Genomic DNA, 25,113 nt, shown 5'->3' with positions numbered 1-25,113 from the left:
CTGACGAAGACAGCCTGTAGCCGAAAAGTCTGGTATTTTAGGATTTTCTGATAATCATCATTCGCTCAAATATATCAAAATCATGTCCGAATATTCACATTCTACTTTAAGTTGTTATTCATAAACATATTTTAAATGATTTTTCACCTGTTAATGTATATTATATAATCAGAACACCTCACTTATATGTCAACAAACCCCATCCAATGAGCAGCACACTTCTTTGTGCATTTTCTGCATAAAGAGAAGTTTGTGGATGAGCCACCTCTGACAGCTCAATGTCGCCCGCCGGTCGTGTCCGAGCTATTATCGATGGCCGATCGGCGGCGGTGGCTCGTCACGGCCAGCTCCAGCTGCGGCGGCGGACCTCCTCCCTCCTCCTGCTGCTGGCGGACCTCCCCTGCTGCGGCCGGCCGGCCGGGTCCGCGCGGCGGCCCGCTACTCGGCCGGTCCGGTTCGCGGTCCCTCCTGGCGGCCGACGCCGGCAGCTGAGGAGCCGCGTCGGCGGCCACGGCCGGCCGCAGTCGGCCGCTCGCCCCGCCTCCGACAGCACGCTCCGTCTGTGTGACCGGCCTGCCCGCCCCGCCCGCCCTACAGGCCGCCATGAACTCCGCCGGAGGACGCTGTGCGCTCGGCTCGGCCACCGCCGCCCTGCTGCTGCTCGTCATCTACGCCGCGCTGCAGACTATTCAGGTGAGTGCCGCGCGCCGGTGAGCGGCCGCCCGGCGACCGACGCGCTCCAGTAACGCCGGGGTGCTCGCGCTCTGCTCGCACGACCCGCGCCCGGCGGTAGTTGCAGTTGCGAAAGTGGGCGAAATTGTCGGGCGAACCACGCCATGAGGCGGTAGTCGCTGATGCCGCTTGCGCCACATCAGGATGGAAAGGCTTGAACAGGACTCGAGCGGAACAACCGCTGTGGTCTGGCCGGTTTACGATTACGTCAAGAAACGCCTGATGGATTCTCGTAACGGCGTTCCAAATTGCAGCATTTCGTTTTGCTCCAATAACTAGCTCCAGAACAATCATCCCCTTTAAATGCTTTTAGATCAAGGTAGACCGGGTGTTTGGCATGCATGGACGCTCGGCCGATATTCAGCACATCATTCGTGTCGGTCTGCTCTGACAACATGCCAGGCAGCCGATAAATATCAGACTCCGGGCCACCCAGACAGCTGAGCTCTGCAGCACCGGACTGCATCCCGGCCGACCACCGCGCCGTACCGGCGCTCCGGGGTAACGAACTGGTGGGATGCGGACCGACCGCTGACAATGAGGCCGACCGGTTTTTCGTCTTTGTGCGCGCGTCCGGTCTGGCGTCAGTCGGCGGTTAGCGGCACGGGTCAATCGCCGGTCACGACGCGGCGGGAGGTGTCGTCGGTGGGTCATCCACTCAACAGCATACCCGTCACGGCTGGTCTCTGACGAGCCGAACGGAGCCGCATCTCGCGCTCCTGCACCGTGCCGAGCTGCGGTGCTGTTGGCCTGCCGTGCCGTCGGCAGTTGACCTGGATTGTGGCGCCCGGCTCGGCCCACAAGCAGGCCAATGTCAGAGCTTCCGAATGGTGCGGCCAGGGCACCGCAAGCCGCACATAGCTACCGAGCGAGCCTCGTCAGCGGTACCCGCAGCGAACCAGAACGGGAGTCCGTAATGGACAGTTTATCGTAGGTACGTCATGCTCAGTGTGCGCCGCTCGGAATGTGCAAGAAAACAAGAGCGTGCCAGTTTTTGATGAGATTCTCAGGGGTATTTATTAATCGGAATGCACGATTGCGAAACGTAATGGTGCTTAATGAACACCATGGGATTTATGCAAAGTGCAGAGAAGTAGCTGTCACTCATCCTTCAAATCTCCCCATGCGAAATTCAAGAAGGCCTTGTGAACAAGCCCGACATGATTCAAGGACTTACGCTCAGACGCCTAAATAGTTAGCTTTTACGATACGTTTTTAGGACAATAATCCGTTAATTCGTCGTAGTCACATTACATTGCGCAATGGCATTCATCGCATCGCACGAGGCAGAACCATCCGACACTTCTTTCCAGTGGTTAATGACAAACGTCCTAATAAAGCGGCATGGTTCGGGACCTCAGTCAATTGGTATGGCAAGGACGGGCCCTCACCTGAAATGGCAGCGAGCTACGCAACGTGCTGAATTATCGTCAACATTACTAACATAAATTTACCCAGCACTACCTGATGCTTGTTCAAGTGTTCGGACTTCGAAAAGCTTACGTCAATGCAACAACGTTCTCCGTATTGGGGATGGTCGCACTCACATCGCTCTTATATAAGTACGAGATGGTGACCAAAGTGACAGTGAGAACCTGTGCCTTGACCGTCAATGACCGGCACCGACCGTCGTGTTGGTGACGAGCCGTCGACCCCCGGTATGCGTCAGTGACCGCCAGTGACCGTCGTGACTGATTGGTTCGTGACGCCCGGAAGCCGCCGGAAATGACTGACTACCGCGGCGGGCGACTCCGTTATGCCGCCACCTAACGGTTCGGCGCCGCGCTTTGATGCGTATCAATGGAAAATTATGATCATCAAAGGCGCTGAACCGGCGCCCGGTCAGAGCACTCATCACCGTCGACCGGCCGGGCCGTGGCCGCGCGGATCGCGGCCTCTTTGTCCGCCGCCGGCGCGGCGTTGTTTGCGCAAACTGCACAGAGGCGGCCCTGCGCGCAGACGTTTTTGCCTGTTTGCGCGGTCGCGGACTGTGAAATGGCCACGGGCTTACGTTTCGCGTCGGTCGCCGCCTGCATACGGAGATGGCGTATCTCGGATGTACGCTCTTTGTAACGCTCGACGGAGAAGAGAGGGGAGATAACTATCTGAATGGAGACGTAATAAATTCAGCATAAAGGTCACGCTGTAATCGCATTGTGACTTTGAGCAGGGTTCGGTAGTGCCATTAGGAAACCGTTTCTGATTGCAATATGCATAGAAGGTAGCTCTGAAGCCACTCAGAAGTTATACAGCAGAGCCTCAGCAGCTACTCAAGTCACTCACCAAAGGCCCCCGCGCAGCCCAACCCGGGCATGGCACCTGTGGCCAGCCCTGAGTTGCGCCGACCGCGGCGAGCTGCGTGCTGCCGGTGACCTAGTGCGCGGGCCCGGTGACCTCGTTTGGTGCCGGCCCGGGTCGGCCGCCGCCGCCGTCTCCGGCCGCAGCCTGACCTCGGGGTCACGGCGCTGACCTCGGGGGTCACGGCGCTGACCTCGCCCGACCCGCGCCGGCCGCGGCGGTTCCGCGTCACGCTGCCCGCGCGCCGAACTACGCTGGGCTCGGGGAGGGGCGCGCCGGCCCCGATTCTGACCTGACAGAGTCGATAGAGGTGGGAGCGCTCCCGGCGCGTCGCCGCCGCGAACTTGACCCGTTTCTTGCCGTCCGAAGACGAGCTGCGCCCGTCCCTGATCCTTGCGACCTTGACCCAGGGACAGGCGCGCGGAGGAGCTACCGAAGGTGATCGAACAGGCTGCGAGAACAGCCTCGTCACCGGTCGGTCGAGCACCGCGTAATAAAGCCAGTGATCCGGAGAAAAATTAACATCCATAATCGCACGGCTAGCGTTTTGTGAATCACGCCCACACTGATGTTTTTAGCCATCATGCATAAATAGAGCATGGACTTGGAGGTCAAAAGCGTTTCCAATAACAATCCGACTATAAAGGCACTCGATCAAAATGCCCAGGTGAGATGTGCCAGGTGAGAAGGAAGTAACGTTTATTGACAACCAGCAAGCATCAACAATATTTTTCCAGGCAAGAGCTAACTGTCTTCCTCTAAATGAGCGCAAGAGATACAAGAAAGAGGACACAAGATGTATGATGTGCAATGCAGAAAATGAAGACCTCGCCCACTTTATATTGAATTGCCCAGCCTACGAAGAAGAAAGAAAAGAATCAATGCATCTTCAGAAACCCTATGCAAAGGATATTTTAGGGATGTTTCTGTTTGAGGAGGAAGATATTGAAGAAAAGAAAGAAGTATTGCTTAAGCTGTGGAAGAAAAGAAGACTGCTGGAAATAAAACAAATTTCTCCATCCTAGTTGACCTTCATCCTCCCAACACCCAATCCTGTCCCCTAGTGAGAATCCTAGCCACACAAACCAACCATAACAATGCAACCCATCGATCAAAGTAAAAGTAAAGTTTAAGAAATCAAGGAGGTGCCGATACAAAGGCTAAACCTCCGAAAACCATCGCATCGCATCGCATCGGTTAACATGGTTAGACTCTGACGGGATGTGATCAGGTCGAAGGTCAAATCTCGAACTAGCCTTGCTTTGACAGGATATATAGACTAAGATAATATCGTATACGCCTAATGCTTCCTTCTGGCAGCTCAGTTTTTATCTCACAAGAGCAGGAAAAATCAGCCGGCTCACGGGGAGAAACGCCAATGTGACAGCGTCATAACCAGGAACTTCCCCAGTAGAGTAAGGTAAGGTTCCGGTCAGTTTTGCCAATAGGAGAACATAACCTCAGTGACCGGGAGCCATGATAAGCCACCAGTGCGAAGCTTTTCGTTCAACAAAAAATTGTGTTAATGTTAACCGTGCCAAAATTTCACAATTAGATCACATTCTTTCAACATCATCATGCTGTTTCAATGCAAAACTGCAGAGCGCTGTATCAAGAGGACAATGTACCCTGACAATTTGTTAATATAGTGACATACAAAGCCTCTCTCAAGTCTCAAACGAAGCAAGTTACTAGTTAGTCAAACAATGCAAATCATATTGCATAATAGCACACACTGCAAAACGAAAAGCACTGGCATAAAAGCTGGAACACCTCTCCCAGCACACCCCAGCCAAAGCCTATAATTGTCCAGCAGCAAGTGACCTGGTTTTTCACAGATTGCAGCTCCTAATTCTCCCAAAACTCGATACCTATAGGGCTATAGGCGTGTCTTCAACTTAAAGACGCACTAAAAAGCACAATGGAAACTGGCTACCTAGCAGCGCACCAATTAAACGCTGTTGTTGTAGCTACCCATCGCAATTAACGATCATTTTGCGCAGCCTCAACCTGTGTTAAGAGATTGTGAATAACGGTCTGGAGCGGCATTTCGAGTCATCTCTGCTGCCGAAGCTGTCGGTCCAGAGAAGACCGACCGGGCGACCTAGCCGGGGGCGCCGGCGGCCGAGAGGGGTCCGACTGGTCCCCCGGAGCCTGTCGCCCCCCCCCCCCTGCTTCCCCTGCCGGCCGAGTTGTCAGCCTTGGCGTCGGCCGGTGGTCCTGCCTTCCGCCAGCCACGCCCCTCTGAGGCCTGTCGGGAGTGTCAGCACTGCGGCCTGTCCGAACGATCAGCTCTGCGGCCTGTAGGCACTGTCAGATCCGCGACCTGTTGGGACGATCAGCTGCGCGGCCTGTCGGGACTGTTCGGGCTGTCAACTCCGCGACCTGTCGTGGGCGCCAGACAGCCCTCCGGCCAGGGCGGGGGCCCTCAGCGGGCAGCGAACAACCTCCCGTAGCTGTCCAAACACCCTCCGCTGTCCGGTGTCAGTACAGGACCGCCGACCGGCGCTAGCGGGCCAGTCCGGCAGGGCGCGGCCGACACGGGCATCAAAACACCCAGTCACGTGCGCGGAAGCGGACCGAGGTCCACAGAAGGACACCGTTGGCACGTCATAGAGCGAATATGACGCTGCAAGACGCGCGAGCCTTGAGTGACAGCCGTGAGGAAACGCGTGTTTGACGCTTCAGCTGCGCGAGGAAGTTGTGAGGTCACGGTGAATTGATAATTTTGCAGGGACAGGGTAAATAAGGAATTATTGGAAAATTCGTTACCTTCTAAGTCCAAAGATGTCCAAAGTAAAGGATCCATGAAGGCTTTGATCTCAACAGAGTGAGTTCCTCGTAAGGATATGAACCAAGAATGCCTCATCCTTGTGGTCTGGGGTTGTTTTCAGCACGTGGCTTTATTTTTTACGGGGTTAGTCCAGGGTAAGTACGGGAAACCCTGGAAATCGTTGAGAGCATCCGAAGGACAAAGACTTAATCATTCTGATAACTTATATGTAATATTAACGAAAACATATCCATGCATATCATAATTAACTCTTAAACCAATGTCCTACTTGATCCCGTTGGCGGCAATCTTGATCAGCCGTTTGGCAAACGTATAGAGATCGCAAGCAGCCAGATTGCTCCCGCTGAGTCAAACTCCAAGGGATTACGGTACATTTGAGGGCCTGATCGGTCGTGATACCGTGTGCTATTCTCTACACGATGCAAAGAATCCAAAGTAGTTTTCCTGGTCCGCTAGTCTTGCAAGGAATGCAGGGGCAGACATTTTTGATTGAGCTGTCGATGTCTGCTGGCTGAAAATTGGCCTTCACGTGTGTAGCTGGCCCGACTGTCCGCTGGGAGACGGGCCAATTTACTGAGATTCCCACTGTTGGGGACCGCTGCAGACTCCGCGTTCTGACCCTGACTGGGGCTTATCAAAGAAAGGCAGAGCTGACTGCCAGTGCCGAACGGTAATCGCCAGTGGGCCGCCGGCTAATCCCCGCTTGTGGAGACTGTGACAGCGAGGTGCGCTGGCCATCCGACTTTGTCCTCTGCAGTCGGGGCAGAGGGGGTCAGAGGGGAGGGGAGAGTGTCGCACTGAGCCTCGCTCCGCTCCCACAATCCGCAGCTATGTGGGGGACACATGCGGTCAGTTGAGATCGTGATCCTCGCCAGCGACTCGGACATGACAACGCATCTCTGTCGGCCTCAGCCATCAGCTGTCATCAGCCAACCGAGCTGAGGAGTGGAGCGAGAGAGCGAGGTTCATCTCCGCGTGACTCATGTCGCGTGTCTGGCGGATCTGCGACCAGCCGTCTTCTCAGGACGGCCCAGGGACCGGTAACCGGCTGAGCGCGTCATTCCACGCCTTCCACCGGGAGATTTTACAGGCTGGCCGTGACCCGGTGTATCAGAATGTAGACAATCGGCAGCGGCGGGTCCGGGCGAGCGGCGCGGGTCCGGCAACTACACCTTCACCGTGCATTGTTAGACTCTGCGGTGGGATGACAGCAATCACTCATCAAGGGAAGGCCCCTCAGAACCGTTACTTATGTTGTTCTCTCGCTACGACTTGCGGCAAGAAAACTGCCACATTCCTCGACTAGGATATCAGCCATTTCAGGTGCCGCTCGGTTTGCGAGGTCGACTGCGATCGCCCACTGCACGCCATTCTTTGCGTGTGTGCTGTTGATTGCGCTGTTAACGACAGGATCTCGGGTGTTGCATCAAGCTGTTGCTCGGACTCATTTAGAGAAGGGTTTCGTCATTTGATTGATATCCGACAGCCGTCTCTCTTTATGGCCTTCGTCGCTCGTAGGTACTGCTCAGCTCTCGCTGTTCTGTTCCCTCCAGGGCTGGTGGATGCCTGGACGATCAGTCCCAGCGGTCTGTAGGGAACTGGGTGAGCTGTGACGTCAACATCTTCCAATTTATCTGTTAGGTCTGCCCGTGTATCATGCCTATCGCGGTCCTGTGTTCGCTGTGATAAGATCACGGCAAGATGCGCTACTAACAAAGGCCCTTTGTGATGCCAGCCTCAGAGATGTCCCTTATCCTCCCTGGCAAACCTCTGACGTCACCTACCGTGACGTCACAGGGCGTGGTTCGTCGCGGCGACATCGACAGCCCGCCCAAAGGAAAACCCATTGTCCTGGCAGCTCACAGTATCCGGCTTTTGTAAATCAGACTGAGGGGCCAGGGGAACATTGGATGTTAAGGCCTGTAATTGAAATGTGAATACCTTGTTGAATTACGTCCGAGAGGCACGGCCGGACCTGGCTTTATAACAGCCGTCCCTCACGTCACGGCAGGCCGCGTAACGGCGGACCATTGTGGGGGGTCGGTGCTGGGGTGGGGAACCCCGTGCAGTCCACACCCAGTCGCCCCAGCCGTCAGCCACGGCCCTGCCTCCTATGGACAACAGCAGTCGGCAGCACCTCCCCACCATCCTCAGCCGACAGCCCAAATGCGAGTCGACCCATGCGCTGGCTGCAACCACAGCGGGCACCCACCCGCTGGCTAACAGATAAAATTGCAATAAAAAACGGCGTAAAAACGTGCAACAGAGACAACGACGGCCATTCTGTACGCAATGGCCCTCGTGACTATTTTGTTTGAGACGCACAGCTTGAAGCTGGTTACGACTTCCTGGAAAAGGTCGTCTGAATCACGCTCACAAAATTAACTGACATCGCTACCTTGGCAACTATCCTGATGGCTTTCAGAAGCCGAATAGCTAAAAAATACTATTCCTCAGAATTGTTTTTTTTTATTGAAAAACAAACCTGGGTTCCCGGACAATTCTGCACATACAAATCTTATTCCATGGACGGTCCTAGAAATTAAAGTGCAAGTAATGCCGTTTGACCTGACATTGTGAAAGATGCGGTAGCACCGCACATCCACCAGACGTTCACTCTCTGCTCCGCACATCATTCACCGAGGGTCCACCGTAGTGACCGGTAGCCAAAGTCAACGCAGTCAGAGTGCAGAGCAAGCACGGCCCCACCCTCGACCAATCGTGACTGGTCCCGGTCTGAGGTGGAGCTTCATTGCGTAACGGCAGGGTCCCAGAGCTGGGCTGGGCCGCTGAGGGCGCGTCGCCGTCCCCACGCGCCGCTGCGGACACATTTGGGTCAGTTCGGTGCACTCCATCGATTCTCTCGGCGAGGCACGGAGTCCGCCCAGGCCGCCGGTCTCGGAGTCCGCCCTGGTAGCCGGTTTGATGGTCAGATAATTGTGTGCCGATCATCTGTAGGATTTTGCAGGGCTGTCTCTCGCTGGAGGTTCGCTCGCTGAAGGTTATTACTAGTTGTCGGTCTCCGTCTGTGCTGGAGCAGGTTCTCAGCGTACAGTCTGCCGGGGCCGGATCGGCACCCCATCTGGGCGTCACCCCTTTGAAGGACAGAATCCGGTCGACCTCTGCTGACTGCCCAGCTCATCAGTCGGTGTGGAGCCGAGGTCGGCCTGGCCCGGCCTGCCGCTGGTATCGGGTGACCCGCAGAGCGACCCACCCAGGCTAGAGGCGGTGCAGTTATCTCCACAGTAGCGGCACATCAATTAAGCCGGGGAATGTAGGCACGGAGGGCTTAGCGCTTGGTCGATACCCACAGAGGAGGGTTCGGGAGACCTCATAATGTCCTTAGTAGAGCTGACTTCCTTTGGAGTCCCAGCTACGTCGGAAGTAAAATTCATATATCAATGGAGCTTTGATGCATTGTCTAATGTCTATTGCATGCTGTTCTGTGCAATATACCATTGTCCCATTACGCAAATCATAAATCCGTCGACGCTGGAGTCTGGTCACTCTCAGCGGGTGCATTGAATGCTGCGCACAAGACAGCTGACCCGTGACCAGCAGCCAGACATACTAGTGGCGGCGCCCAGTCGGCTCTCTGGGTCAGGAAAAGGTTACGACACCTGCGGGGGCGACCTTGGCCGCGGCGGGTCTGCTTTCAGTCTCGGTGTCGGTCGGGTCGCCGGGACGCGCTTCCCGCAAACCGGGGTCGGGCTGTGCTGATAGACAGCTTCTGCTCTCCGGCTATCCGGGAGAGTCACGACCCGACCCGACCCAGCCTGGGTAGAGTTCCTTTCCGACCGGCCTAAAGTCACCCTCGTGACCGATGGCCTCAAGTCGAGCCGTGCTCGTGACACGCGGCGGCCCGATGTCTCAATAGGGACAAACAACGTCGTGAGCCGGGCTTCGGAGGAGGGCTCTCCACGTCTCTCCCGCCTCGCAAAGAATCCCGTCACGACTGACCGGATTCACAACAATCGACCGGAATTTGCTCGTCAGTGGCACTGAAATCGCGGACCATCCTCTTAACCACACTCAACATCACTTTTGTACTACGATCAGGGTCACACCTGGAGACCTAGGTGGAGAGCAATGGTCAAATGTTCAGCCCCAATGTCACTCTCACTTGTTTGATATAGCTTGCTGTATGCAGTGAGCTACGTAGGCTGCCTGTGAGGCTGCCAAGAGCGCTGCGCTGTGCGCGTCATGACGCCCTGTCTCTTCACTGACCCCCTTTGAGACCTTTTCGAGCCCTTCGGCACCCGCTTCCGAGAGACGCCGTACGCACGTCATACCGAGCTATCTGGCGTAGGTCAGTTTTTGTCACCAGCCGGCGAACGAGACACTACTCGTATACTCGCAATACAACAGCCGCTGAGTAGTCAACATGCAATGATAACAGGGTGGTCTTCTTGGATTTCATACTCTTCAAGGTAAATGAGTAATCACCGGTGGTCTATGGTGACAACCAATGAATGAACTGGGAAGCTGGCCCTCAGCTTGTCTCCAACGTCAGACAGTAATGCTGTCTGTGAATAATAATGCCCTTTCCGCTTGGAAATCTTCCTACTACTCGAGTAGCATTCCTGCATAAGCAAGCGATTGCTGCTGACGCGTTGTTTGTCTTATTCGTATGCTGAGTTCATGTGCAACTGTGCATTTGTAATGCCTCTTCGTGGCTTGATCCAACATTCCTCATGAGGAAGTTTTGCAGCGTTCCTCTTTCTGAGCAGTGTCTTCTGGTAAAAAAAAAACGCACAATGCAAATAATTCATAGCGATTTCATTTAGTTCAAAAGCTAGCGTGCACCATTTACGAGCCGATAAGACGTTCTTTTCAGGCCAGCCGTGGACCATTCCACCAGCAAAGAATCGAACCGAGAATCATGACCTGAAGCTGAAATTTCCCAGCATGAATATCCTCTAGAGACCCCGGGTGCACTATAGTATACATGGCTTCAGCGCCGTCTATATCGCTCCGATGTACTCCGAGATCGCAATAGCTATGGTCATACCTCAGACTGATCCAATGCCTGCCATCTGGTGCCAAAAACAAACCTTTGGTTGCAAAATTTGCCGCCAGGGGCCTTTTCGATTTCGCTACGTCGGGGCGACGGACGCGTTCAGGTGAGGCTCCGACATGTTTTCTTTTTTTCTTATTATCATGCCATGTTATCATCATTTTTGACATGTTGCTAGTTATGAGAAAGGTGCTGTGCAAATATGTGAATAGTTATTTTTGCTTTAGCGTTCGTAATTTTGACGAAATGTGTTATCGTACTTGATTGTATACTATAGTATACATCCGGACTTCAGACTATCATTTCATGCCACCCGATGATGCAAGTGCCCTATATCTTATATTCCACTCTCTTGAAAAAAAAACTTTATTGTATCGTGACTGTAAGACACATATTAAGATAATTGTCATACCTAAACCACAAAATTAAATCCTACTTATTGAATGTGTATACTATGGTATCCATCAGGATTCACTCGTTTCTTGATTTGTGTACTATAGTATACACTTAGGCTTACATTACAACAGGACATGTGCACTCAAGTATACCTTCAGGACGTGAAGCGTAAACATACCTGTGGTTCCCACGGACACATTTCAATAATTATTGCGCTAAAACATGGCACAACGTTAGGGACCGGTTAGTATGGTGTTGCCCACAAGTCAGTCGGGGTACCATTTCACACTCAGGCACGTAAACGACTCACCTTTGCGCTCTCTCGTTCATCGCCCTAACGGCGTTTTACTGGTATTTGATGGTAAAATACTGTTATTGAATGGAGAATAAATGGTCAAACTACCAAAAGGGATCGTGGCGTCACAGTCTGCATGCCATCACTGAAAAGTTAGGTCGGATTATAGAGCGAAGTTTGATAAACTGTGCTGTTTTATAGGTGGCCTGTCGTCTGCCAGTATCAAGGCCATGCTCGAAGCACCTGATTCCGGATCCGACCTAGATGTCTCTGATTCAGGAGACGCCCAGTAAACATGCCGACGTCGGCCCGACCTCGGGACGAGGCTCGGCCCGACGTCGACCCAACGTCGGTTCAACCTCGGCCCGACATCGGCTGGACGTCGGACATGCCCGCATGTTCCGACGTCCAGCCGAAGTCCAGCCGACGTCGAGCCGACGTCGGGCCGAGGTCGTTTGCCGAGGTTGACGAGATCGTTTGTCGTTGGACCGACGGGGCCGACGTCGGCATGTTTATTGGGACAACGCGCCAAAAATATCAACCGGCGGCGGGATTCGAGCCCCCCAGTCGCCGACGTCGGCATGTTTACTGGGACAACACGCCAAAAGCATCAGCCGGCGATGGGATTGTATGTATGTATGTATGTATGTATTTACGATCATGGGCGATCCACACATGGCGTGGCGATTGATTCGAACCCCGTGTTATTTGAACGCGAGGTTAGTGCGCTAACCACTAAACCACGCAGCCAGAGGGTTAGAGGGCCTTGGCCAGAGATCGAATTTAGTTTGTTTTGTTGGGTTATGCCCTTTCGGTCTGACAAGACCATTTCAGAGCCGGAAGGATGATAGGATGGAGACATTGGTCTTCTTGGCGAGCACCCTGGGTCCAGTTCATACAGAGTCCCTGGTCCCATTGCTGTTACGTGACACTTATTGGAAAAGGCGACCCCACAATGGATTCATATAGCCACTCAAACACACCTGCACCAACGTTTCCCAAAGTGTCCCTTTGATAAGTGGCACTTTGGCAAAGTGACACTTGCCGACTGGCCTTTCTATATGAACTGGGCCCGGCCCTGGTGAGTTGCCGGTGCTGAGCCTGACCAAAGGATAGGCCGGGCAGCCCCCAAGCACTCACCGCACCCGGCTACGGGCGAGCTAGGCTTACGGGCAATCCCAAATGGGTTAAAATTTCCCGTCCAGTCCGGATCAGGGGGTTGCGGCGTGGAGGAAGATTTGAGTTTCCTGAGGATATTTTGAATACAGAAGCTCTTTATGAAAAATGAAACATGCATTTTATATTATTTCAACGGTCAAAACAGCGGCCGATATCGGTCCGACGTCGGCCCGACGTCGGCTGGACCTCAGCAATTGATCTCGGTCCGACGTCGGCCCGACGTCGGCTGGACCTCGGCTGGACGTCGGTACATGCGGGCATATCCGACATCCAGCCGACGTCGTGCCGAGGTTGGACCGACGTCGCGTCGACGTCGGCATGCCGATGCTGAGATGCCGACGTCACCCCCACGTCGGCCGACGTCGGCATGTTTACTGGGCGAGTACATCCCTCGAGTCGATCCTGCTCCTGGGTCCGACAGTGAGAGTGACCTCGAGTTAGGTAATCAAGATGTCACCCCCAATGCTCCTGAGTATGTTTACAACAACAAGTATGATTTTTTTCCATGCAGATATCACCTCAAAAGGTTTAGAACACATCAGCCCATTCATCACATTGCTAGACATTGTCCATGCGACCCTTAAAAAGCATATTTATCACTTTTAATATTAACAACCAAGTGCAAAAAAATAAGTTCTGAAACCGAATGTATACTATAGTATACAGGTCACTGCGCATGCGCATTGGGGCATAAGGCCAAAACGACTGGAAATTTATCAATCGCACCACTTAAGCAGACTATATTCCAAATTTCGTCTTTTTTTATCTGTAAACTTGCTCTCGGGTCTCTAGAGGATATAGTGATTCCTGACCCTTATATCTCTCCAGGCCCCAGCTGACCGTTTCTTTTCCTCTCGCAGGCGGAGCCGCAGTCGGCAGCGTCGTTCTTCCCTCCGCGCAAGATCGTCAAGGGCAACAGCCTGTACGAGCGGCTGGTGGCGGCCGGCAAGAAGTCTCCCATCATCATGGCCGGAGTGAACGACGACGTCCTCTTCAAGCCTCCGACGTCGTCGCTGTCGGCGGTGCGCGCGCCGACGGCCCGCTCGGAGCCGGCGGCGGCAGCGCGGCCCCAGTCGCCGCGCGTCGTGAGCGCAGTGGACCTGAGCAGGGGTCAGCTGCCGGCTGTCGACCCGGACCGGCTGCGCGTCGACACCGGCGTCATCGCCGTCCAGGTGGGTGACGGAGGGGGTGACGTGGGTGACGACGAGGGGCGACACCGGCGTCATCGCCGTTCAGGTAAGGGCTGACGGGCGAGGATCTGTGGTGGGGGACAGTGACATAGATGTAAGGGACGCGGGTGACGGCGAGGGAGGGGGCGACGGAGGCCGTGGCAGGTAGAGGTGTAAAACAGTCACAGAAACCAAGGTGGGTGACGCGGGGTAAGGACTGTGAGTAACGTAGAAGGGGCGGGGGTGCCGCCGTAGATGAACGGTCCGCGATTGATCCTGGGGATTATGGAGCAGACTGTAGAGGCTCTATAAGACTTCAATAAAAATAGCCGAGAAGCCCGCAAGGAGTATTTGACATCGTTCGAAAGACTTTCTAATTTCGAGCATATAGCAAACAAAATAAGTAGTTGTTCGTAGAAAAGAGCAAGCTTGTAAGCTAACCACTTCTAGAAAGGTTAATTCATTAGGAGTTCTGCCCTGGGTTGAGTTTTCACGTAATATCATTAAGACGACTGGTATTTGCAATGGTTCAGCGGATATAACGTTCTAGAATCCGTTGCCAATCCGATCCGAGACTCATATGATTACGATAATAAGATCGGTAAGCTGTGAAACGTCGATAGCTTCCAGATAAGCGCGTTGCATTTTAATTCCAGCTTTCAATCTGGCTCGTAACGGAGCAACGCCCTCACTCCACAAAAAAGTGATTCTATATCGGTTGACCAAGGGCACAGGATTTAGACGGGTGCGCGGGACTTTTTAAGGCGCGCGGTTCGGAGGATGATACCCTCTGACGTAGAGATTGGAGGTTTACTCAGCGCGTGCCTGCCGCGCTTGGTCTGAAAACCGGCTGGCGGGGTGGGGATTTGATGGAGGGAGGGGGAGGGTTTGTTTGACGTCGCAGAAGCGCAGTTATTTAGCGGCGAAGGGAAAGCAGTCGTGCCGTCGACTCGAGCAGCACGTCTTAAACCGTGGTCAAGGCCTGCGATCGCATGGCGATTTAGAGGTCAGCTGATGACAGAAAGGTGTGCTCAGCCGATTTCAAAGCCTTATCAATTGAATAGAAAATATCGCAATGATAGTCTCTCATGAAATCTGCTTACTAGATTACTTTATAAAAAATTTGAAAGTTAACAGCAAAATGGGTCAAATAATCAGAAATCTGATTATAAAAAGACCGAGCTGTGCGGTTCTATGGGCGATGACGCCGATCCCACACGATCTCTAAAGATAAGAAGCTATTGCAGTTTCGTAAAAATTATCTTAGCAGGAAAGAAAAAGAAGCTTCCAACCAGACGACCCGTCGCAAATCTTATCGTCGGCTCCCAAAAATAGCCGGTTCGCTGGAAAAGAGCTTACCGTAATAGAATTTCGTCTCATAGTTCTCCATATGCCAGACTATATCAGACCGTTCGGTAGTCCGTCTCAGAGGTGACCTGAGGGCGGGGCGGGGCACGGTGTCCCCGGTCGGCTGGTCGGCCCTGCAGCCAGCAGACCAGGCCGGTCCACTGACACGACCTTGGCGGCTCGGCCGGCCGGGCCTGGGACGGCCTGGGACGGCGGTACGGGTCGGTACCGGGCAGGGTCGGGGGCCGCTGGGGTGTGTGCTAGCTACAGCTGCACTGGCGACCACCGGACCAGAGCGACAGCCGAGTCGGAGAAGCCCTGCTGCAGTGATAACTGGGAATCCCCAAGCTGAATAGGTATGACAGCTTTGATTTATATTCAGTCTTGATGTCGCATGCTCATCAACAACAGCCAACAGTTAATATATTTCCTATTCCATATAAGTATCGTGTAACCTGAAGTCTTTTATCATAAATGTTTTATGTTGCTGCACTGCTGAACCCGCCCACACGTTAGCAGCAGCCTCTGATCCTGGGGCACTGTAACGGTGAACCGCTCCACACAGCGGCCAGCTCAGACCCGGGGAATGCCGGTCCGCCCACCTGCATCCTGGTCCGGGTCTGGGTAAAGGGTAATCTGTAATGGGTAGCTGTCATACGTGTGTAGAGGCTATATCGCAGTGAATAATTTACATGTCATGCCGTGAGGTAGCAGATACATCAGCATCCGTCTGCCTTCTTGTTATAGATCATTGTGGTCAAGTATGTGGATTGTGTGACATGAATCGATAAACGAAGCTAATTGTAGTTATATCGGAGAGATAATTATCTTTGCTGACGAGCGGTCGGCGTTGAAGGCTAGCGACTAGCTGTTCCCTGACCTCCCCTCAAGAAGTGCTGCCTGACGGTTCTGGTCACCATCTATTCCCTAAATTGTCCCTCCTCCGCGCCCGGTTTTCAATAGGAAAATCTGTCCAGGAAGCACCTTGCCCTGAAGGACTTTGGCCTTCAGCCGATCACCTGCAACTCCTTCAGGTGCCTTCACTTCACCTGGAGACTGACAGCACCACGCCACTGCCGCTCTACACCTGGGAAAGCCCACAACGGTGGCAGACCCGTTCAAACCAAACCGTTAGCCCCGCGACAGGACAGACACACTGGCTAGAAACTAGAGACGAGATCCGTCAGTCCACACCCACCGTGACCCGGCGCAGGGCGGAACACAGAGCCGGGGAGGATCGCCGTGACTGCTAATAAATGAACACGCCAAGAGCGGGTTTGGAGGTGGGTGGGTACACCAGAACAGAGCGATCGCCTCACCCTAGAGCATGCCCTCGCCCGGCCAGGATTTATCGTGAGGTCGTGCAATTTGTTACACGGTTACAACGTATCATTTGTGAGCTGGAAATGATTCATGTCGCGATTTATTGAGCGGAGAGTCCTCCCAGATAATGTTGTTCTGATAGAGTGAATTAATTGACCTTTCAACTATGATCAGTTTGTTCTCATGTAGCAGATGAAATTGTTACGATGCCGAAAGTGCAACCTTTAACTAAAGACGGTCTCTAAAATATATATGGATCTATTCCTGATCTTCAACGGATCACGCCTTGAAACCATCAAACAGCTTAAAACTAAGTCCGAACAAAGCTATTCCTGGAGCGCGTACAACACCGTCCTTATGTTAGCGTGATTCGTGAGGTCATCCTTGAGGACATCATTCCGGGTTACCTTGGTTTTATATCCTGATTAACCAGAAACCTGAATAATTGACATCAAATATCCGTCCTTTAGTATCCAGGCATCAAGTTCACCTTGTCCCGAAATTCACAGCATGACACACATACTCGTACTACGACACATTTTACAAGCCTACATGGTCGTGACAATCGACCCACAAAGGGTTCAGCTGGTTACTCGACATCGGGCCGTCACCAGTTTTCCTGAGCTCTGCAAATTTGACTTCCTGATTGTAAAATATACGGAAATCTGCAAATGAGAAAGGGGTATCCACCGGCTTGTCCACTGACAGAGGAACAGCCGTTACTTCATCTGAAATTAGGAAACCTGTGGTGATACTGCGTCACTGACCGGTCGCCGTCTGCACCAGCGCACCGCACCGGGCTGGTTCTCCGACCGAACCACCGGTTAGGGAGGCGGTGAACCGGTGCCTCGGGTTCACCTGTCACCCAGCTGACTTCCGACAGGCCGCGACGAACGCTGACAGGATGGAAGGAAACGGACAGTAACAGGTCGTGCCGATGGAAGACTGCCAATTCCATTCACTGCTGTGATGAGATAAATCCGTTGTCCAAGAGATTTGACTGAAGTTCATTGGGTCGAAACAGCCGGCAACAGCTGTGACGTTGGGTTGCAAGGTGAATGACCTGCGTTGGCTGTGATAAATTATCAAGCCAATAACCAAGCAAATGAAGACAAAAATAACCAGAATCACTTCAAAGCTGTGATATACCTGCGCCAATCATGATGCATGCCGCAACAACGTACATTCCATGTTTTCAATGCATATCGCACGCTTGAACACGGATTTATCTAAGCCTACATCCATGACCGACTCCCGCTGTTGCGTACGCCTCATAGATCAGTTCGTTACTTCAGCTCTAATACGGCAGGCACGAAATCTTTTGTGGCAGTGCCAGCCGGCTTCTGTTCTCGAGCACAGACGGTTTGCAACGCCTGCAATCGCTCAGGCTTGTCTGACATAGCCTGCATGCATGCACAATTGCACACAGATATTTAGCAATTGTAACCCATTAATCTCCCAAGGTATGTAGGAACGCAAATGGAACGGCCAAATACCGAAACGATTTTAAGCTTCTATACACCACAAGCGTCGTAAAGCTCGTTACCGAACGACTTCTGTTTGCCTTCACATCACAATTATCATTCACGCACTGTTTATTCGGTTAACTTCATATAGCAAAAGCCCATCAAGTTCATTCACACATTTTCGTTGACGACCTCACAATGACGTGCTATCATGGGCCGACAATAAAATTCCATAATTTCACATGGCGCAGACCCTGACTGTATGAGCTGACGGAATGACCGTCTAGTAATTGGTTGTGTCGATTCCCACGCCATTTCCCTGCCTCGCTGAGGTGCCCGATGGTACTTCAGTCAGTGCCTGGTTCATCAGCCGCCGACCGTGACGCATGCCGTGAGACAGTCGCCGAAAATCGCCACAGACACTGATATAACACCGTGAGAGAATACCGTGAGACAAAGCGCGACAAAATCACACGGGATGGCCGTACCGTGAAATTGATACAACTGTGATAATTGAACCGTACAACAAGAATGGCATCAGTAGAAAAATGAAACCTTACCTTCGTCTCTACCAGGTGCTGACATTTCCTCTTGTTTCTCATCTCCTCCCTCATTCATTCTCTGCCTAGCATTCTCTCCTAGGTGCTGAATTGTCCATCATGTCCCCCAGGGCATCAACATTTCCCGATCTTCCCCGCATCGTTGACATTCTTACCAACGTCTCCGCAGGGCATTGGCTTTTGTCTCGTCTCCCCAAGCCACTAACCCTTCCCGTCACCTTCGGCAGAGTGGTGACGTGTCTTACGCAGCGTTAACATCTCCCCCTCGTCTCTTCCGCAGGGCGTTGACGTGTTCTACGCGGCGGCGCTGCCGGAGCAGTCCTCCGTGGACGACATCACCTTCCTGCTGCTGCACGGTGCCAAGTACAGCTCGCAGACCTGGCAGGACATCAAAACGCTGCGCACGCTGGCCGCGCTCGGATACAACGCCGTCGCCATCGACCTGCCCGGTGCGTATGAACGTAGAAGGGCCGAACGATGCCGGCATTGGAAGATTTTGTCGTGATTTTGTGCACAGATTTTCAGATAAAGTTAAAAGGTGAATGATAAATAGGGCAAGAGCAAAGTCCAAAGGTTCCAAGGTGCATTTAAAGACAAGCTTGATATAAAAACCGTCATAAAATGATATTAATTATTCGCTCTCAGGAACTAAGGCAGGGGCTCGAAGAAATTCAGTTTATCCCCAAACGTGATTTGAAAGGCTCTATTCGCCACTTAAATCACCATGAAGTTCCCTAGAGGGAACCACAGACGGCCAGGCAGCGGACCGTTCCATTCCTACTCAGCATATTTTGCCAACGGCCTCGCGCTGTTTCATACGACGGCATCCGTTCCAATTTGACAGTCAGTGGCTCCCATCGCCCGTCCCGGGTCAAGGCGGTCCTGGGTCGGAGTGATGAGCAGTGAGCCGTCACAGCGACGGACTTACGTCACGTCACGAAACGTCATCCTAATTGAGCGACTGATATCTAACCTTAGGCTGTGTCACGATGTCAGTCCAACGTCACAGAAAACTGTGACGCGTGTGATAAGGATACCACCGTCACTGGTGGCTTTGCACGACGATGTGATCGTGCGTGACCGCCCGTGGAGGCACCCTGACGTTTTTCGCACCTGGCGCAATGAAAAAGAGCGCTCTCGTGACTGCCCCCACGCCCGTCCGAGGCGCTACGTTCAGGGTCGCTGGTCCCGGTGGAGCCGCGCTGATGGGCTATGGGATGGGACTGCGTGAGGAAGGCGTGGGGTGGTGACCCTGAGCGTGCAAAAGGGTTAGCAGCTAAGCTAGATGAGGTGTGATGTAGCACTTCTAAATACAAAGAAGGGGTTCAGCGCGCCTGCAATATATTAATCTTGACGGTGTTCATTTGTAACCACGTCGCTTAATGTTATACCTTTTAATAAGTTTAAAAGGTCTTTGTGTGACTTTGATTGAGCTGCAAATTGATCTTTGTATCCAAGTGTGCTTTTACTTTGAAAGTAAAAGCACACTTGGTAATCCTCTTAGTTCATCGACCAGCACCACTCTCTTCCGACCCGTTTCTGACCCTCCCCGCTCCCGCAGGCTTCTCCAACTCCCGCAGCACGGGCCGCCTGCCGGGCTCGCTGTCCAAGGCCGAGTTCCTCGAGTCGGTGCGTTACGAGCTCGGTCTGGGTGACCAGGTGGTGATCGTGTCGCCCTCGGCGTCCGGAGAGTACTCGGTGCCGCTGCTGATGCAGCAGCCCGCCTGGCTGGTCGGCTACGTGCCCGTGGCGCCCGTCGGCACGGAGAAGATTACACCCATCAAGGCGCGCACCATCCGAGTACGTAGTGGGGTGACGAATGAATCCGGCCGGGAGGTTGTATGGATCTGGGGGGTTGTGAACTTGTTATAAGGGGAGAAGAGGAGGGTTGGCGGAGGAGAAGGGTGGATGAAACGGTCTATATCGAGTTTGGTTGGTTTTGTTAAAGGTGAAGAGCTGCACAAGCTAGATGTATCAGATAAAGAGGGTGGTGCCCATCCAAACTGGATTGTAGAAAAGGGGGTGAGATCTGGTCAAACCCGTTCTGGCTGTATGTTTCCAGTTTTTATTTGTGGGATCACCACGCACGAACAGCGCAGGACCTTTTGCAAGATTGCTTCTTAGTTTGCTCATCTGGGATTACATCGATTCATTTGTGAAACTCGTTGGAGAAAACAAACTTTTCATCCCAATTATCCTTGTCCTCATAGTAAAACTCAGCCACTACTGTGGTTTCACAAAGAAACAAAGCTCTTTTCACGACGAGCGTTAGCATTTAGTGCTGTTGTTAAACATAGAACAGCCCATAGAGAAAGTGCGCCCTGGAATTGTTTACCATGAACCGTGTCGAAATGAGAGATGACTCGCTTCAAGTTGCTCCATTTCGAGTTTACAATACGGAGACTGGCAACTGCATGACTCATGCGGACGGACGGACCCTATGTCGTAACTGTGCAGTACTGTCCCGCGGCTTTCGGCTTCGTAACTGGTCACCTTATCAGCATCTGAATAGGCCCTGCGAATGCACGCTCATCTGCACAGCTATATGAGGCCGTTCACAGGCCGTCCCGTGTGAATGATATTCAGCTAATGAGCGCGGGTGCTAGCACCAAGGCTGGACTCTCTCTATTAATTCCTTTATAATTAACGTAACGAAAGAGAAACTTTCAATAGTTACCTCTGAAACGAAACTAGGATGCTTAAGAGTTAATTCTTATTTGTTGTAGCTATTTTCAACCAAGCTTAAGAATCAAGGCAAGTAAATCACCTCGCGAGGCAATTAATCACCGATGGGTTTACCAACTGTCAAGTGCAGGTAAAATAAATAGTGGCCAAACAGCCCCTTAATAATCTATGATGAACTCATGCTAGGCGCCAGAATGAGAGAAGCTTAGAGTTACAGTCACTTTTGTCGGTGAAGGACAACGAAAGAGATAGGAACGAAGGTCAAAAGGTGTGTGTATAACGTCGGTGGCTCAGCCTTTATTGTCCGAGCTAATATTGCGGGTTGCGCACCGCTGATGCCTACAATCCGCTCATTCAGCTTCAGTTAAAAAGCAAACAGATTCAAGATTTGTTAGCTGAAAAGGTTTCAGCATATCTGCCATTGGCAAGCGTAGCAACTGAAACATTGTGCGCACAAGCTTTTGCACAATCGACGTAGTTTAGACGAGATGCGCCTGGTCACAGCGCTGTCATTTCATTGTCATTGAAAAATAAAACTCCATGCATTCAGAGGGCACTGACTGCCGAGGTAGCGGTGCTAGCTTTTGGCGTTACGCTGTTTTGTTCGTAACCGGTACCCACGGGTTGTACTCGTACTCCGTCATTTGGTAAGGTAGATCCAAGGTAGATCACCAATTAAATAAGCCATACACATCTTGTATATGTATCTTGGATATGTTTTCATATGAACAGGTTTATGGGTCAAATAAGCTTTTTGAAAATGTACATAGATAAGCGCGAACAATCGCGATGTCGCCATGGAATGGAAAACACTTTAATATAGGCCAGGGTTTTCACATTTCCATCAACATTTTAGTTGGGAACATCTGCAGCAGTAACCGGCATCACGTCAAATAAGACAATCATGCTGGAACTCAAAAGTACAGACATTTCCAGCACGCCTCAGAGGCAGAAAAGGCCGTCCAATCCCCTGGCATTATCTTGTCCTTCATAATATTTTCCCACAAGAATCCTTTCACCCTTGGCGCATTGTCTGACGGGTTTTTGTCGGCTCCAGTCAGCCTTGATCCTATCTGATTTGTATTTTATTGTTCTCGCAGACTGTAGAAGACGTGACTTTACCATCTTAATTACGTTCCAAAGGGGAATGGTTCTTATAATTAATTGCTCAATTCGCTATAATAAAAACATACATCTAGTATCAATTCCCTATCGCTATGCATGCGATTCTAATGGTGCTGACAAATGTGTCATTTTTGTTTGTTTGTCTAGGCGCAACATACAGGACCATTACAGGTGTAGGTATATGCTCGCAGGTCGGCGTTAATCCACACAGCTCTCTTCATGGTCAAGTCAAAGGGTTATTCGTGCTCATCGCTTCACTAAAATTATCTGACAAAGTAGTTCGCAACAGATGGGCCATGCGCTACACCCCGGCCGCCATGGCCAAGGTCCCTAATCTCGCGAATCTTCCAAACGCTTCGGCTAGTAGCCGTACAAAGTGCCATTGTGTTCCACTTAGCGCATTGGCTGGCCATGAGCTGTAAGCTACTTTACTGTTTGGCTGTGGTGGATGACACCGTAAGTGTCTATGGAATGAGGTGCCAGAATCCCACACTGGTTCCCTCTGACTCAGCGACGGTGAATGACCTTCAGGCGATATCCCGTCACCAGTCTTAAGCCTTTCATATGTCTTTTACAATATCGCTCCAGGTGTGATGATGTGAAGGGCTTATGTGGATTTATATTTTTGCTTTTATACGAGTCAACAATGCATATTTCATATATAAACATACATATCATGATTCGGTGCCTTTACCTATTACATTGCGAGTAAAGTGTTCCTAAAGCGTAAGTATTTCTGACAAAATAATCAAATCATCTGGGCATCCAAAAATATCCTTTCCCTGGTCAACAAATAAATTGCAACCATGTTTCGTGTTACATGTATTACGTTATAGAGGAAAAGCGAACTAGCACAAAATATTAATGAAATATCGTAAAAATTGTCATTACTACTCGCATGCGTCGAAAAAGTCTAACAACAATCCCAGAAATTTGTACTGTATCAGTTTATTGTTCACTTTTGCTCTTGCAACCAGCAAGCAACGCAAACTTTTGAGCCCTTCACCGCCTCGAGCTCTGAAACATGGTGCCGTGTTGTAACTGGTTCCGTCTCCCATCCCCAGGTGCCGACGGCCATCATCTACGGCTCGCGGGACCGCGGCCTGGGCGAGTCCTCCCTGAAGGCGCTCAGTCAGATCAAGACGGCCACCGTGGGCGTCATCCCGAACGGCAGCCACGCCGCCTACCTGGACAACCCGGGCCTGTGGCACCTGATGCTGCACAACTTCGTCCAGAGCCTGGAGCAGCTGCGGAGGCAGAACTGAGCGCGCGAGTGACTGAGGGGTGTCAGAGAGAGCGACAGCCGGGCTGTGTCCGGGCGCGGACTGACGCCGCGAACCGGTGCCTGAGGACTGAGTGAGGGAGTGACTGAGTGGCCGCGCGATCCGGCCGCTGACCGGCAGTGTTCTCAGACGAGCCGCCGCCCCGGGGCCGAGCCCGGGCGGGTGTCAGGCGGGTGAATGTGGCGCGTGCAGAGGGAGAGAGAGAGAGAGCCAGCCCCACGGCGCGCCGTTCCGACAGTACACACGTATTACGCTGTCTGATCAGCACGTCTTCCGCCGGCCGGCCGCGCTCGCGACCCGCCGGCGAGCTCAGAACAGCGTCGCGTTGCCGTGTCGCGACGTCCTGTGATACTGTTCAGCGCTTGAAGTCTTTATATCCGGCGTAGCGCCGCCGCTCGTACAAACGCAGCGCCGCCGTGTACCGCGAGACAAATTCCAAATTGAGCGGAGCTCCGTTTGCCGCGGGCCCCTGGCCGGCGCAGTAGGAGTGTGTGAATAGTCGCGGCGCGGCACAATGTAGCAGAGTATCCGCGCGGACCCGGTGCCGGGCACTGAACGGCCCACCGCCGCGGGTCTGATGGAGTGACCCAGCCGAGAACGTCGTGTCCGACGTGACCCACGCCGACGCCGCTGTCGACGACACTGTTGATGTGACGGCGGCCCACAGAGCTCGGCTCTAAAGGGTCGATGACAATCATCTTCTCAAATACATTCTCACAACAAGGAGGCGCCTTTGGCTGTGAAGGGTGAACGGGAGAGGATGGTGAAAAGTCGTCCAAAGTAGGTCACGAACGATAAGGGGCTTTACTAATCCAGACTACCACAGCGTGACAATCACATCTGGTTCGTACTGTGTGCTGCTAAGGTGCAGCGAGGGCATGACGTAACAGCTATCTCAGATGGCACTTTGATCACACTGCATCCAGATGAAGTCTCCTTTAATCGCGCCAGTCATGGAGTGCAATACTAGGTACGCTGAAGTTAGGTATGGGTATTAAGATGGCACACAATCCTGCAGCACCTATCACCGCAATTAAAAATATAAAACAAGAAAAGCGAGTAAATGACAATTGGCTTTGTAAGCACAAGCATATATAAAAAGATCTATTCAAGTAACTCGAGGAATCGGGGAACCAAAAGACAGACATGGCACAGCCAACCAATGCAGTACTACTTTTGGTGTCATGAATGTTCATTAGCCAACCTAATGCAATTAATATCTAAAGAACAGAGCGTCAAGTTCAGTGAGGAGGTATGGTATACTGTGAAAACTGCTTTTGTTGAGCATGGTTGAGCCCACGAGAAGCGACCTCTACGCCTCGATTCATGCCTGTCACCAGCCGGGACAGTATAGTCCAGATGAACCGAAATACGGTTACGGTACCCCTACATGTTCAACAGAATACCTACATATGCGATTGTGATTGTGCACTGCTTACTAGCT

At 52.2% G+C, this 25,113-nt stretch overlaps 1 protein-coding gene across 1 annotated transcript; it reads left to right on the top strand.

Moving 5' to 3' along the window:
- Positions 1-463: 463 nt before the first annotated feature.
- On the top strand, positions 464-24,393 carry LOC122380472 (protein ABHD14B-like). Its single transcript, XM_043363640.1, has 5 exons — positions 464-693; positions 13,572-13,883; positions 18,857-19,025; positions 20,138-20,376; positions 23,451-24,393. The coding sequence occupies exons 1-5, from the start codon at positions 604-606 to the stop codon at positions 23,649-23,651; spliced, it is 1,011 nt and encodes a 336-aa protein (XP_043219575.1). The 5' UTR covers positions 464-603; the 3' UTR covers positions 23,652-24,393.
- Positions 24,394-25,113: the final 720 nt, after the last annotated feature.

The sequence above is a fragment of the Amphibalanus amphitrite genome, unplaced genomic scaffold (assembly GCF_019059575.1).
Source record: "Amphibalanus amphitrite isolate SeventyFive unplaced genomic scaffold, NRLGWU_Aamphi_draft 000098F_arrow, whole genome shotgun sequence".
Lineage (NCBI taxonomy): Eukaryota > Metazoa > Arthropoda > Thecostraca > Balanomorpha > Balanidae > Amphibalanus > Amphibalanus amphitrite.
The sequence above is the reverse complement of the archived record's forward strand: the minus strand, read 5'-3'. Positions and strand labels throughout refer to the sequence as shown.